The sequence below is a fragment of the Temnothorax americanus genome, unplaced genomic scaffold (assembly GCF_048541705.1).
Source record: "Temnothorax americanus isolate GAGA-0224 unplaced genomic scaffold, ASM4854170v1 Scaffold5, whole genome shotgun sequence".
NCBI classification, from domain to species: domain Eukaryota; kingdom Metazoa; phylum Arthropoda; class Insecta; order Hymenoptera; family Formicidae; genus Temnothorax; species Temnothorax americanus.
In genome coordinates this window covers 4,537,085-4,551,476 of record NW_027509657.1, presented here as the reverse complement: position 1 = coordinate 4,551,476, position 14,392 = coordinate 4,537,085, and the positions used below count along the sequence as shown (strand labels likewise).

At 27.7% G+C, this 14,392-nt stretch overlaps 1 protein-coding gene across 1 annotated transcript; it reads right to left on the bottom strand.

Annotated features, from left to right (window-relative positions):
- Window positions 1-44: 44 nt before the first annotated feature.
- On the bottom strand, window positions 45-14,032 carry Fatp3 (Fatty acid transport protein 3). Its single transcript, XM_077417664.1, has 13 exons — window positions 13,768-14,032; window positions 8,168-8,318; window positions 7,498-7,735; window positions 6,831-7,062; window positions 5,739-5,940; window positions 3,241-3,433; window positions 2,836-2,979; window positions 2,305-2,442; window positions 2,151-2,217; window positions 1,907-1,997; window positions 1,572-1,725; window positions 1,433-1,488; window positions 45-1,361 (listed from the first exon to the last, which is right to left on the bottom strand). The coding sequence occupies exons 1-13, from the start codon at window positions 13,893-13,895 to the stop codon at window positions 1,266-1,268; spliced, it is 1,890 nt and encodes a 629-aa protein (XP_077273790.1). The 5' UTR covers window positions 13,896-14,032; the 3' UTR covers window positions 45-1,265.
- Between the last annotated feature and the right edge of the window lie 360 nt (window positions 14,033-14,392).

Sequence of the window (14,392 nt, the reverse complement as noted above, 5' to 3'; positions counted from 1 at the left end):
CATTTATGTAAAGGAAAAAACGTAAAACTGTTATGATAAACATGTTTTTGTCATGATAACATTTTTTATTTATGTAACAATCGTACATTTTCAAAAATAGACATCAATAATTCTGTGTGTGTGAAATGTTATCTCTGAATATGTATACATTGTATACTCACAGGGACTGAAAAATATATTGTCATTTGTTAATAGTACAAGAATAACAACGTGTAAGTAATAAATTTTATGTTAAATTATCTTAAATGGGAACACATGAATACTACTTATATAATGAGAATTACAAGATAGATATAGATGCGCACAAAACCGAGAGCCTACAATTAATTGTATTACCATATTATTTTTTAGATATTAAAACTTTGTAAAGAAATGTGTAAACGCATAAGAAAACATACAAATTGCGCTATCATTTGCAGGCAAATTTTAATTCGTGATGTAATGCAATATTGATTAAATGACATAATTTACAATTATATGGATCTTTTTAAATATAAAAAATTTAAGTTAACAGAATTTAACTTAACGCGAGTCGACTAATATACAACTTATGTCAACATTATAGTTAACTTATGTAGATATATTATAATTACGTCATGTCGACATTACAATTACAGATTTTTATCTACAGAAAGGAAGCAAGATATCAACCGTTGCGTTTGTGCAAATTTTTTATGTTTTTCAATTTAAAGCTTATCTTTAATTAATTAACGATAAAATCTAATGAACAAGATGTTATTCTTGTTTTTTCTTGAACACTGTTTTTTTTGTCTTAATTATTTCTTTCTAAACTTAAATAAAATAAAATAAGGAGTACAATCTATGAAAAAGTATAACTATATAAAGTATAACTGTAAAAAAAATATTTTTTTCTTTCTCTCTTATCTTTTTACTAATTGAGTGAATTATCTATTATGCTATTTTGCAATTCACACTGGAATATATATTCGTCACATTGTCATTATTCTAATATACAAAGTAACTAAAAAATTATAAAGTATCAGTCATGATATAAATGTCCTAATGGAAAATACCTCATGTCATTTCTTCTTTGAAACAACATGTGCTTATTGCGCACACACACGTTTGCGAAAAAAGACATGCCTGATAGTTTATTGGTTCACAAAATAGTAATCACTAAATATAGTTTAACTAACACTGGAAACTTAATATCGTAAAAAACGTTTCATTCTAAGTTCAAATTTCCCATTTTATCTTAAAATTAAAGAATGTTTTTTCGCGAAAAAGTGTGCCGCGAAAAAGAATTATAATCGAATTTTTTCTTTGACGATATTATTGTGGTGTTCATCAGTCATTCTCGCGTAGGTATCATTGTTGAGAAAGTAAATTGGATCTTTAACCTGTAAAAATAATTATTCTTATAACTATCACTTCTATTTTAAAGAATTAGAATAAATAGGACGAAACTTGCCTTTTTAATGTCAAAAGCATCTTGTTGGAGATCTTTCTTTTGCAATTTAAACGTTCCTGTATACAAAATAAGTTGTGTTATTAAATACAAATTTTTAAATACAATCCAATATAAAGTGGCTTTAAATAGGTTTCTTTACCAGTCATGGGCAATTCTGACAGAATACGAATAAAACGAGGTATGGCGTAGTTCGGCAAAACTTTCTTCAATTTTTCGACCAATCCCTTCAAGTCCAAGGAATTTTCTGGATCGTATATAGCCACCATTCCTGCCTTACCCTCGTTTCCGGGCACCTGCAAACGCATAATTATGAATAATAAGAAATTTTTATCAATAACATTTTCTTTAAAACTTTGAAACAATTGTTTATTCAATATGAATTGATACTATATGCTTTATTATATATATTTCTATATTTTTCTCAGGCAAAACTGATTATTTTATGAGTGAGTAATGGATTTAAATGTTATTTACCTCGACACCAAATACAGTTGCATCCTTGAGGCCTATCACGTTGCTTATAACGGCTTCCACTTCCGAGGTAGCAACATTTTCACCTCGCCACCTAATATTTCAATTTCAAAAGCGACATAATGTAATTAGTCAAAAATTTTTATTTATTTACTAATATTACATTTTAAAAATATTTATAGTAATAATTTTTAAATAGATCTGATTGTATGATGTTAATTTTTTGTATTAAGAGTATCCTACATGCCTAAATGTATCACCAGTTCTGTCCTTGAAGTAAAAGTATCCGAGTTCATCCATAACTAAAATATCACCTGTTCGGAATATTCAATTAAATTATATATAATTATCCTTGATGAATCATGTAAATAAATTGCCCTATGTTTTATATTAACACTGACCAGAATTGAAAACGCGATCGCCCTTCTTGAAAACATTATGTATAATCTTTTGCTCTGAAGCCTTTTTATCCGCGTATCCACTGAAGTCGTTTACCACTTTCTTTGGATTAATTTTACCTACAAAAACACCAGGCTCACCTAAACAAATAATATAAAAACAATACAATTGTGTTAAAAATATTATAACAAGAATATAGTATATGTATATATATATATATATATATATATATTTAACTATTGAATGTTATTGTGAATTTATTATTTTTAATAACATAAGTTTATTAATAATAAATTGGAACTAATGAAATTGTATGCCATAATAATATCCAATTATATTAGAGATATTATTATAGCATGCAATTTCTTTAAAAAATTATGGAAAAAGACACGATAGAAAATCTTCTTGTACTCTAATATACTAATAATAAATAAAATTAAATCCGTTGCATTAACGTGAGAGAAAATTTTTTTTTCTAAAATAGTAAATTTTTTACCATATTTTTTGTAACATAAAATTTTAGTGATACATACCAGGTTTACATGGTATGCAGAATCCATTTGACCCCCTCAATAATTCTCCTGTTTCTTCATCAATTTTTAACAGTGCAACTGGATACAAATTACTAGCATATCTTGGTATGAAACCAACAGCACCGATTTTATTGTCAATATTGACTGTAAATTATACAAATATTTCTAAAAAAAACTATACACTTGACAATTATAAAATATTAAGTCAACAGTTATTGCTAATTATTGTAAATAATTACTTATTTATGAAACGAAACTTTAACACATCATTTCTACAAAGATAAATTTATTATTTACGCAGAAGAAAAATAATTATTATTTGTGCCCAAAATGTATCATATTTAAGATTATGGATTTAAATAACAAAATTTTTCTGAGATTAATCTAATTAAACAGATAAGTTACCGAGATTTGAGTTTCCTTCAGTGGCTCCATAAAATTCGCCTATTTGCTTCACACCAAATCTCTTAACAAAAGATTCCCAAATTTGCGGCCTCAGACCATTTCCAAACATTAGCCGTACTTTATGCGTCGTATCGCACTCGCTTGGTGGGACTGTAAGCAGAAAACGGCAGATCTCTCCAATATATTGCGCTACCTAAAATGAAAACACAATTTTTATATTATAGTTGAATATTCAAAACTTAATAGTTTCAAAATTTATTATACTATAAAAATACTGTAGAAATTAACACATTTCACATTTTTATAACTCAACATAAATTAATAGCATATAAATATAAAATATTGCAAATTTAATACTAATAATATATTGTTGCATTTAATAGCTTTATCTGTATAAAGCGATTGTTGTAAATAATCAATACAAAAATTTATAAATATCCTATTTAATAAAAAAAAGGATGATTTCTGTAGTAATAAAAAAATACAGCAGTAATTATTTTTTAATTTGGACACAATTTGTAGTGCCATCAGATTTCAAAAGATTGATGATTTAAACAACTTTTAATTCAGCTTTAGAAATAGTAATGGAAAAGAACAATTATTTTAAATTTACATGAATAGTAAATTCTACATTTAGTTCTTGTAATATTTATAAAAAAAATTTTTTACACAGAACTAGTAAAATATAAATAAATTTAAGAAGGATATTTTTAATAATTTCTTGATAAAATCTCAGAACATATATAACATTTTTCAAGAATATATCCTTCGTTTACATCCTTTCTTATTACAGGAATGTAATAGAGTATAAAGTTCTTATGACGCAATTCTGTCTAGTTTCATTAAACAAGATTTTCAACATATTTCTTTGTAAACGCAAGAAACAACCCTTACAAAAAAGTATTACTGACTAAATACTTAAAATCTCAGTGATTTAATACTGTCAATATTTATTTGGGAAATACTGGGAAAATACTGGTAGTGATAAATATTATAGGTAGTGATTAATACTACACAGAACTACTGGTGCTTAGTATTGAATTACCTACCGATATTTCGATTTCCGATATTTACCCGACATAAAAAAAAATTATTTTTTTTTCAAAATTTTATTACTATTTTATAACTAAATTTGTTTCTTAAGATGCAGTCTATAATTATAAATATTTTCTCGTATTTAAAAAACACACTTACCTTGGTGGGATCGAACTCGGGACCTCTGGATCGTGAGCCAACTGCCTTACGTGGTAGACTACTTATTAATTTGATGTAAGTGTTATATATAGTCTACATGTGTCATAACCAGCACAAATATATAATTTTTCAAAAATCATCTTAAGAAACAAATTCAGTTTAAAAAGAGTAATAAAATTTTGAATTGGATATTAAAATGATATCTTCAGTACTATTTCAAAACTTAATTGTACACTTTTATCACGACGAATTAGTACAGACCTTCATATAAAATGTATTTGTGCCTTACTTTTATCTTTTTTCCTTAATATTATCAGGAATTACACACCCATTATAATGTTTCTATACAAATTGTAGTACTGGTCAGTGATTAATTTCACATGGAATATTCAGTTCAGTACTTGAGTATTAATATTGGCCAGTGATTTATTACACATGGAATCCTTGGTTCAGTACTTCAGTACTAACATTGAAATACTCATCAGTAATTCAACACAAGTATTTATTACACAAGTATTTTTCACCTAGTATTAAATGCTTTCTCATCAGAAATTTAATACTAAGTATTCAATACTCGTCCTGTATTAAATACTACTTTCATAAATTACTGACCAGTAATAAAATACTATGCAATACTTGGATCACAGTGATTCAAGTACTAATAAATACTTAATTTTAGTATTATTAATACACAAAATAAGTATTTATTACTAACCAGCTAGTAATACTTTTTTGTAAGGGAATAAAAAGCATTATTAAAGATATGAAATGTCGAGGTACTGAGAAATCCTGGAATTCCCAACTTTTTTATAGAACAGTGTCATCAATTTCTTCTAATATAAAATAGAAAAACAGATTTATCAGGTATTATATTATTAATTAAAAATTAAATACAGTAACACTAAAAAAATTCTTATTAAAGATAAATTATATAATCAATCAGTTGTTTGGAAACTGTTGGTTTTTAATATTAGATTAAAAAAGTAAGTAAATAAAAATGAACTTTAAAATAACAAAAAATAGTATTTTTAATTAATAATAATTTGTGGCAATTTACAATTATTCTTTTCGAACTCTGGAACGCGTTTGCTCTTTTGGAACGATTGATAAATTATTTTTACAAAAATTACTGTTTTAAAATTTTTGCATGATGTGAATGCTTGGTTAGTCGATATTAGTCGATTTTATTTTGTCAGCATTATCTATTAAATAAAAATTCTTTGTAACAATTAATTATAATTTTTCCATAAAAATGATAAAATTAGAGAACTATAAAATTATATTAAAAAATAGAGTGATCTTACAGTACATTCGTAATGAATGCAATCCGACCAATACTTGGACGCGCTAAATTTTCTACGAAGCACGACAGTGACGCCTCCCATGAGTGCTTGGCCAGCTCCAAGTATACCACCTGCGGTGTGATAAAGAGGTAGAGGATTGTAAATTCGATCATCCGAGTGTAGATTAAGCATCGAGTTCACGCCACATGTCATCAACATGTACCTGGAAACGCAAAAATAGTATACACAAGTTATTAATGATTTTTATTTTTCAATTTGAAACAATACGTATACAAATAAATGCAGAAAAATATTTTATGTTAACGTTATGGACTGACTTTTAATAACACTAGAAAATAAATGTAAAATTTTCACAAATCAGCTTATATATTATTAACAATATGATAATAAGTAAATACATTTTTTCCTAATTTAAGCCTCAATACTTACAATTAGTGAACATTTTAAGCAGAATTTATCAACGTAGTATTTAAGATATTTATTCTTAGCTTGGCGATAATTCTGATTGAAGTTTTGTTAACGTAGTGTCTGTGATTAAAGTTTATTAGAGTTTATTAAAGTAGACATGCAGCTAGATGAGCTTCGACCATCGAGACGTGGCTATACATAAAGAAGCATACAAACAAAAAAATAAGACAAAGACCAAACTACTAATTTTATACTATTAATTTCTTATTGTTACTCATAATAAATAATAACATATAAATACATAGTTAATAAGTTAAGCACAAATTAAGAATTTAATTCTATAAAAACACCAATCGTTGATCTAAAAGACATTACTAGTTTCTTTATCAGTATGGTCTTATACATGCGTTGTATAAGATAAAAAAATCTTATATTTAAATTATTGTGTGTATATATATATATATATATATATATATACACAATAATTTAAATGCAATCTATACAATATATAAATTGCATCTATGCACACATAAAAATATTTTTTAAAATTTGACTTCCACCACTGTGGTTGTTACCCCTCCACATATATATACACACACACGTAGTATGTTCGTCGATAAGTTCGTACACTTAATATCCTAATGATTTTTTGCATATAGCTATAATCAATCCACGAAACCTCACCTTAAATTATTGATAACAGCAGCCTTTGGCATTCCCGTCGTCCCAGATGTATAGATATAAATCAATTTGTCTCGGGAATTAACATGGTCAAGTTGAACGAAGAGAGACCCAGGGTCAATACTGCTGATTTCCGTATTTATATTGATCGCACCTTCCAAAATCGGCGTGTCCGCCAACTCGGACCATTGATAAAGCTCAATGTCGGGTATTTTATCCTTGATGTCACGGATCGCTGCACACGATATGCTTTAATAATATGTGCAATGCAAACAAGTTTAGAGATATTTACCACTCATAACATAGAAAGTGCACTTAGAAAGTATATTTGCCAGAGAAAATCCAGTTACGGGTAACTTAGTAGTACAATCATATGATTAAGTACGTAGATATTGACGTTAGAATGTATGTTTATGAGTGTTCTATATATATTCTATAATTAGCAAAAAAGTCGTCTATTCTTTTTAATTTGTGAATTATAATTGTGAGAAAATGAGAATTTTATGATAATTTTTAACAGTAATAATATAATATATTTATAAAATATCAAATTTAACAATAATGATATGCTTATAAATGTTACTGACATTTTTACATTAATTGGCTTTTAATTTTCTATTAATTCTTTAAATTACAAATACCTGTTTACAATTCAAAGCAAAGAACTCACCATCCTTAAGTTCCGATCCGAAAATGACAGCTTTGCAGCCAGCAGCGTTAATGCTGTGCAGAAGTACATCACGTCGAAGATTTGTGTTAATTAAAGCCGCTACAAAACCGGCTTTGCTAAGACCTAACCAGGTAGCGATGTATTCAGGACGACTTTCCATAAAGACAGCTATACTGTCAAAATGAGAAAATGGCCTGGTGCGAAAGTAACGTCCCACGCGATTGCTGTAGTGCTCCAACTGTGTGTTATTTATGCATATTTGTAAAAAAATTATTATAGACGCGTGTAATTGAAAACTAAATAATCAAGAGTTTGATTAGCTTTTTCTGTTTATTAATAAATTATAGTATTTCTTAATTGCTTTCTTATTTCTTATATAATACATCGTTAATTGAAAAAGATATATTTGAAGTACTTGTAAACTAATATTTTTGCGCTTAAAATTTGATTAATTTAATAATTTCATGAACATTGTCTTAATCTTTTTCCAAGGAACTTTAAATAATTTATTTAAAGTTCAAAAAATTGCACCTATACGTACAGCGGTTGTATAATAACATGTCATCAGTTAATTAATTCTACTCGTCTTTACAATCACCGACGCAAGTGCTAAATGTACGGTGCGATGCAAATGTATACGAATACAAGCGGTCTATGAGTCAGATATTACCTGTTCATACGTCCATTCTGTGTCCTCGAAAATGTAAGCGACTTTATTCGGATGAGCTGCTGCATATTTTGAGAAAACTTTTGCAACGGTATATTCACGTTTCTCCCACCACCAAAGAAGTAAGTTAACTTTAAAAAATCGAGAAGCACCCCTGCACAAAAGAAAATTCAAAAATTAACCTAAATTATATTCATGTAATTTATCAAAAATTATTTATTTAATTCGGCTGATTATTATATATATAATTTACATGTTTAATATAAATATATATTTATCGATTTATATATATGTATCAATAGAGTACCCTTTCTTCTTTTAATCAAGAAAAATATATTAATCAAATTTTATTAAATAATATCAAAAACTTAAAATTAATATATACAAACATCTTATTTGTTATTGTTATATAGAATTATTTTTATGATAAATAAATTTAGTATTATCTTATTCTTCTTTATTTAATTGCAATTCTAAATAAAATTAAGTAACGTAAAATGCACAATTAAAAGCAAATGATTGAGTAATAAAATAAACAATTAAAATAATCATTTTAAAAATTTCTATTTTAGACACATTTTTAAAAAAGAAACTAAAGTAGATTTATATCAAGAGAATGATAAATTGTATAGAACTCGTCATACATTTTTTCGCACTATAAAATTAAAATAGAAAAAAAGATTTTAAGTTACACTAACTAGTGTCACATGTTTTTTAAATTGATAATACATTCTTTGCTCTTGGTCCCCTCACGTAATGCCTTTTTCTCTAGCTAGCAATTGGTTAATATCGTCACACGACATGCGTGATATATGTCACGCAAACGCAACTGCTCTATTGTCACTCGTCTAACACCTGGCAAAATATCAAAAAAGTAATTTTGCCGTCGTGATTTTTGCGTAAAGCATCTATAAATACGACTGTATCTCCCAATTTAATGTGATTATGTGTAATTAATCGTGTAAAGTTTATTGAATGTTACTTTCACACAATGATACAATATTGATGAAAAAAATGTAAAGCAATACTAAATTCTTAAATACCATTAGATAATACAGTAAATTTTTTACATTTACAAGATTAATTTAATTTGATTAATTTGAATTGTGACCTCTTATTATCGAAAGTAAATTATATGCTACGTAATTAATTATACTCGCAACTCGTTGCGTCGCGTAATCGCTCCGCGCGTATTAGGCGCGATACTTATTGGAAACTGGTAGTAGTAGTAGAAACTGGTAGTTTTATAATAACACATTGTGTTATTATAAAACAAAATTTATTCTTTGATTTGCGAAAATTGTATAAGAAACGAACATTGTAATTCACTGCTCAAATTACGAGCCCGATAAATTGGTAAAAAATAAATAAAAAGTTAAGTTACGTATAGATATAATGTAATATATCTACCATATTTGAGAATATGTTTATCGATGTACATACTCCTATCTTGAAAGCTTTATGAGTGCGCGATCCTCATATATGGCATACTTACAGCATATATCAAATACATTAAACAATAATGATTAATGATGATAAATTACTTTATTTTTCGGGGAAAAATTGAAGAAACAGTACTAACAAATTATTTTTAGATTTCTTAAACAGAATACGTAATATATTGATATGTCTGGTCTCCTCGCATAAACTTTGAATTCTTACTATGTTTATTGTTTTTTTTCCTCTCCTACATATTCTCTTTATATTTATGTGACTGATGTGACATGTACAGAAAGAAAGTTCTATTGACATAAATATGTGTGTTAGATGATTTTTGTACTTTAATTAAATAAATTCCAACGAAATATATCAATTTAGGCATGATAGTCACCCAACAAATTTCGTAATTAATTCAGCTTATCATTATAGTAACGTTAAACGGACATTTTATTTACTTCGCAATCACAAATATGTCAATAAATAATTTTATCTATAATTAGAAAAGTATATTTAGATATTGTACATTTAAATATAATCTCAAATATTAACACAAATGATAAAAAATATATAATATAATAAATTTGTAATTACAAAATGTGACATTTCATGATAACAATTATTTCAATTTTTATTATTAATACCATCAATAAAATATCGATCAAAAATCACAATCAGGAAAAAAATACCCAACATAATAAAGCAAAAGGTGATAAAAATAATCTCTCTGTGTATTTAGTACGTTTACAATTAGAACAGAGCGATAAACAGAAACTATTTATTTCTTCCAACACGAGAGCGTTAATACTTTGTAAAACTTGATAACTTATTTCAATATCGTAACATATAAAATGCGTATATGCGCGCATGGCTTCCGTAATACATAAAATATACATCAATCAGATTCAGACCAAAGCAACTTGAGACTGGTTATTCCATATGCATATTGTGTACACAATAATAATGCTATTAAAATTTTGTCCACTTATTCTTGCAAAAAGTAATTTAAGAAAGACAAGAAAAACAGCATAATACGATTAATATTATATCTTATTTTATTGTAATCTTTTTATATGTTTCACACACACACACACATACACACACATATATATATATATATATATATATATATATATACACTACTATCTTTCTGATTTGAGACGCAAAGTCAATATGGAAAAACGTATATATAAAGAATAGTTATCGTTGTTGAAGGAAAACATTTCCCGATTAATAATATCACTGTATAGTAAAGATTATATAACTGTTTGAAATTAATACAACCATGTTTTGATTTATATTATACAACAAAATTTTATTCATGCATATCCCTGTCATATGAGATTTACCGGTTTGAAATTTTTTAAGGATATTAAAAGTCAAAACACTTGAAGTTTGAGTATATTGAATCTTAACATAGTGATTATTATTACACGCAATCTTACACATGCGAATAACTTCTGTCATAAATGTATTAAAATTCAATATACTCTTTCAAGTGTTTTGACTTAATAGATATCTCGAACTTTGTATACAACATGGAAGATTATGGTATTCCTTTCACGGAGGAACGTATTTTGTAGGCGCTTAAGCAGGGCCTCAGCAAACTCTTGTATATTGCATCTCTTGTATAAATCAGTTAATTCTTAAGACTTTGGTGTCATGAAAGGAATACCTTAAGTCGCTAAAGATAAGGCTAGCAAAATATAAAGCACATATGAATAGATTTTATAACGAAAGATTATAAAACAAGAATAATCAAAAAATTATACAAGAAAGGTATATTGAAATTAATTATTCTACATATTTGATGCTCACGTTGCATGCAAACATTTCTAAATGGATTAAAGTTTATTATTAATCGTATCATTGCATTGGATTATGAACTAACAGCGAATTCAGTTGGACGCACTAGTGCGCACTCAGTACGTGCACTGATGCACATTAAAGTCGTTTTAGTCGTCGTATACAAATCGATGTAAAGATGTGATGTGTTTAATATAAACGGATTAAATCACGAAATCCCTTCAGTACACTTTATTGTGTTGTTTGATAAAATATCTTATCATTGATTGAGATATTTACATTTACTTTACACTCACAATCAGATTAAAATCAGCGTATAACGGCTTTAATATACAGTGCGCATCAATTGAATTCGCTATAAGAAATTTTTAAAACAAAAAATTATGAAATAAAATAAATTAGTATCTTGTAAAGCAAGAAATTATTTATTTCCTTCTTTTAGTATTTTGGATAAGGTCAAAGCTATACAAACACTTCTTTACACATACGAGAATAATATGTGTGAATGTGAATTTAACCTCTACTTAAATTCTATACGTAATCTAATTGTAAGTAGCATCTATACAGAAACAAAATATAAGATTTATTAATATACATTATATATGCTGCGCAAAAATCCTCGTTATATCATTACAGTACTCGCTATATCATTATCTCATCTATATTATCTAAAAATAAAAGATCTATTTCTCTTGATACAGATAATATTTCAAAATTGTAATCGTGCCATGCTGTTTTAAAGGAATATTATTGAAATACCATATAAAAATAAGAAATATTACATTAATTTATTATTATTGCATATAAAACTATATATTATATTATTTAGATATCCTGAAATTAAAAATTTTCTTGGTCTTTAAAATAAAAAATGTACTTTTTTTAACAATATAAAATTGCGACACCAAATAGGTATAAAAAAAATCTTTACAATAACGTGTGTGTGTGTGTGTGTGTGTGTGTGTGTGTGTGTGTGTGTGTGTGTGTGTGTGTGTGTATGTGTGTGTGTGTGTGTGTGTGAAAGTAAGCAATTATAAACACTTTAAGTAATTTAAATCTCATTTCTCTTTTCTTTAGTACCTATGTAAAATGTCAATAATAGTTCAACTAATAGTTGTAACACTAATAATACTAAAAAAAATTTTTTTAGGATTCTTTATATAATTTTTTAGAAATTCTATATAAGTTTGATAACTTTTTAAAAAGTGTTAATTTAGAATACAAATTTAAAAGACAAATATTTACAAAAATAAGATGAACAAAACATTGTATGTTTCGACTTTAGTTAGTCTTCTACAGCAATTAAGATATAATGTAAAAATAGAATAGAGGATATTACATAATTAGGTAATATATACATAATTAGATAATGAAAAAGGAAAAAGTAATGAAAAAGAATAATAAAATAATTACAATGTATCCCGGTGATTAAAATCATATAGTAGGGTAATGGAGCAGAACAAGCGCAAACGAGTGTTTATGAAATAAAAGCCTGTGACAAAGGTCGAACACGTTGTCTAAAAATATAAAAATGGAAAGTTAATCTGACAAATAATTAAAACATTAACAACAAAATTTAAAATAAATTAAATTATGGCAACAAGATGATTATATCAATAGGAAGTCACAATGTAATAAAAGAAAGATGCATCGAGAGTTCTTGCAGACTTCATCAGCCATCACGCGCAATGCATTCCAACGGCAAACGAAGCATTGAAGCGAATGCGACGGTCAATCATGCAACTCGGGCATTGAACGCAAATTATTAATCCATAACATAACATGAAGCACGAAAGTGCTTCTATATTACTACAAGCTTTAAATATACCGCTATACGCGATAAAATATATTCGGAGCTTTTTCCGCTAATATTTTATTTACTGCATATTAAATAATTTGCAACAATTACTATGTCAAAAAGTTAAATTTATGTGTATTAATAAATATATAAATAGAACGATGTATATCATATACTAGAAAACAAATGTATTTGGAATTTTTCAGTTGTATTCAATCATAAATGTAACGAACATCTTGGAGCAACAAAGTGTTTAATAATAATCGCCACTTTACACTTTATTAAATCAGATTTAACATGGAACAAATTTTTGTATAATATAAAATAAATGATAAAAATAATTAGATTACGGAAATATAAAATACATTTCCGCAGGTTTACTTTTTTTCTAATTTGCTCTCTAATTTAAACTGCATTTAAAGAGATACGACATCGACATATTCAGGTTCGTTTAACGTTAAACTCAGGTTTATCTGCTAAGAAGAACATTTAAACCTGTAGTTTCCTTCCGCTCACACACACATACACCCACACGCATTTTCTCACATTTATTGATACTCACAAAATATCTCTTGGCAACGTCTTATAGAGCACGTAGAGGAAGTGCCGGCGACTTCCAGTAAGGAGAAAGCCACCGAGCAGCAGGCTCAGCGCGGTGATAACGACCGGGTGGAGATCTGTTGTTATCATTTTCCGTACGTTTCCCCGTCCTAGAACTTGGAATAATTGATCGAGCGTGCGACCCAGATGAAATGGTGTCGGCAATCACCGGTTAGTCACGTTAGTCACAAACGCCGATCGTAAAATAATATACTGTGTAAACCGGTTGAGAACTGATAAACGCAAACGTTGCCGTATGACTGAAACGGAATTGAAGGACGACTCCGGCATATATTGCACTATCCGTGTATCCCCCACGTCCAACATGTGGACAGACCTAAACGTAGTCATCGTGAATCCACCAGCCATCCTGTGGGGTTACTTTCGAGGCGGTGGGAGTGATAAAGCTGATATTACACGCTGCAATGGACAACACATGCGCAAAAGCTCTCGGCCATCAGTCTCGACAAAATTGACTCAGAGAAGGCGCGTGCTCCAAAAAGGAGGATAAATGTATAATTGCAGTAGATTCGATCTTACAATCTGGTTACACTTTGAATTCTCTTCAAATAATTCTAATAAAATGA

Coding starts and splice junctions, on each gene's coding strand:
- Fatp3 (XM_077417664.1), bottom strand. CDS start 13,895: ATGATAACAACAGATCTCCACCCGGTCGTTATCACCGCGCTGAGCCTG. Junction 5,941..6,830: donor GCTGTTATCAATAATTTAAG/GTGAGGTTTCGT, acceptor TTGCGTTTCCAG/GTACATGTTGATGACATGTG. Junction 3,434..5,738: donor GCATTCATTACGAATGTACT/GTAAGATCACTC, acceptor TTTTCATTTTAG/GTAGCGCAATATATTGGAGA.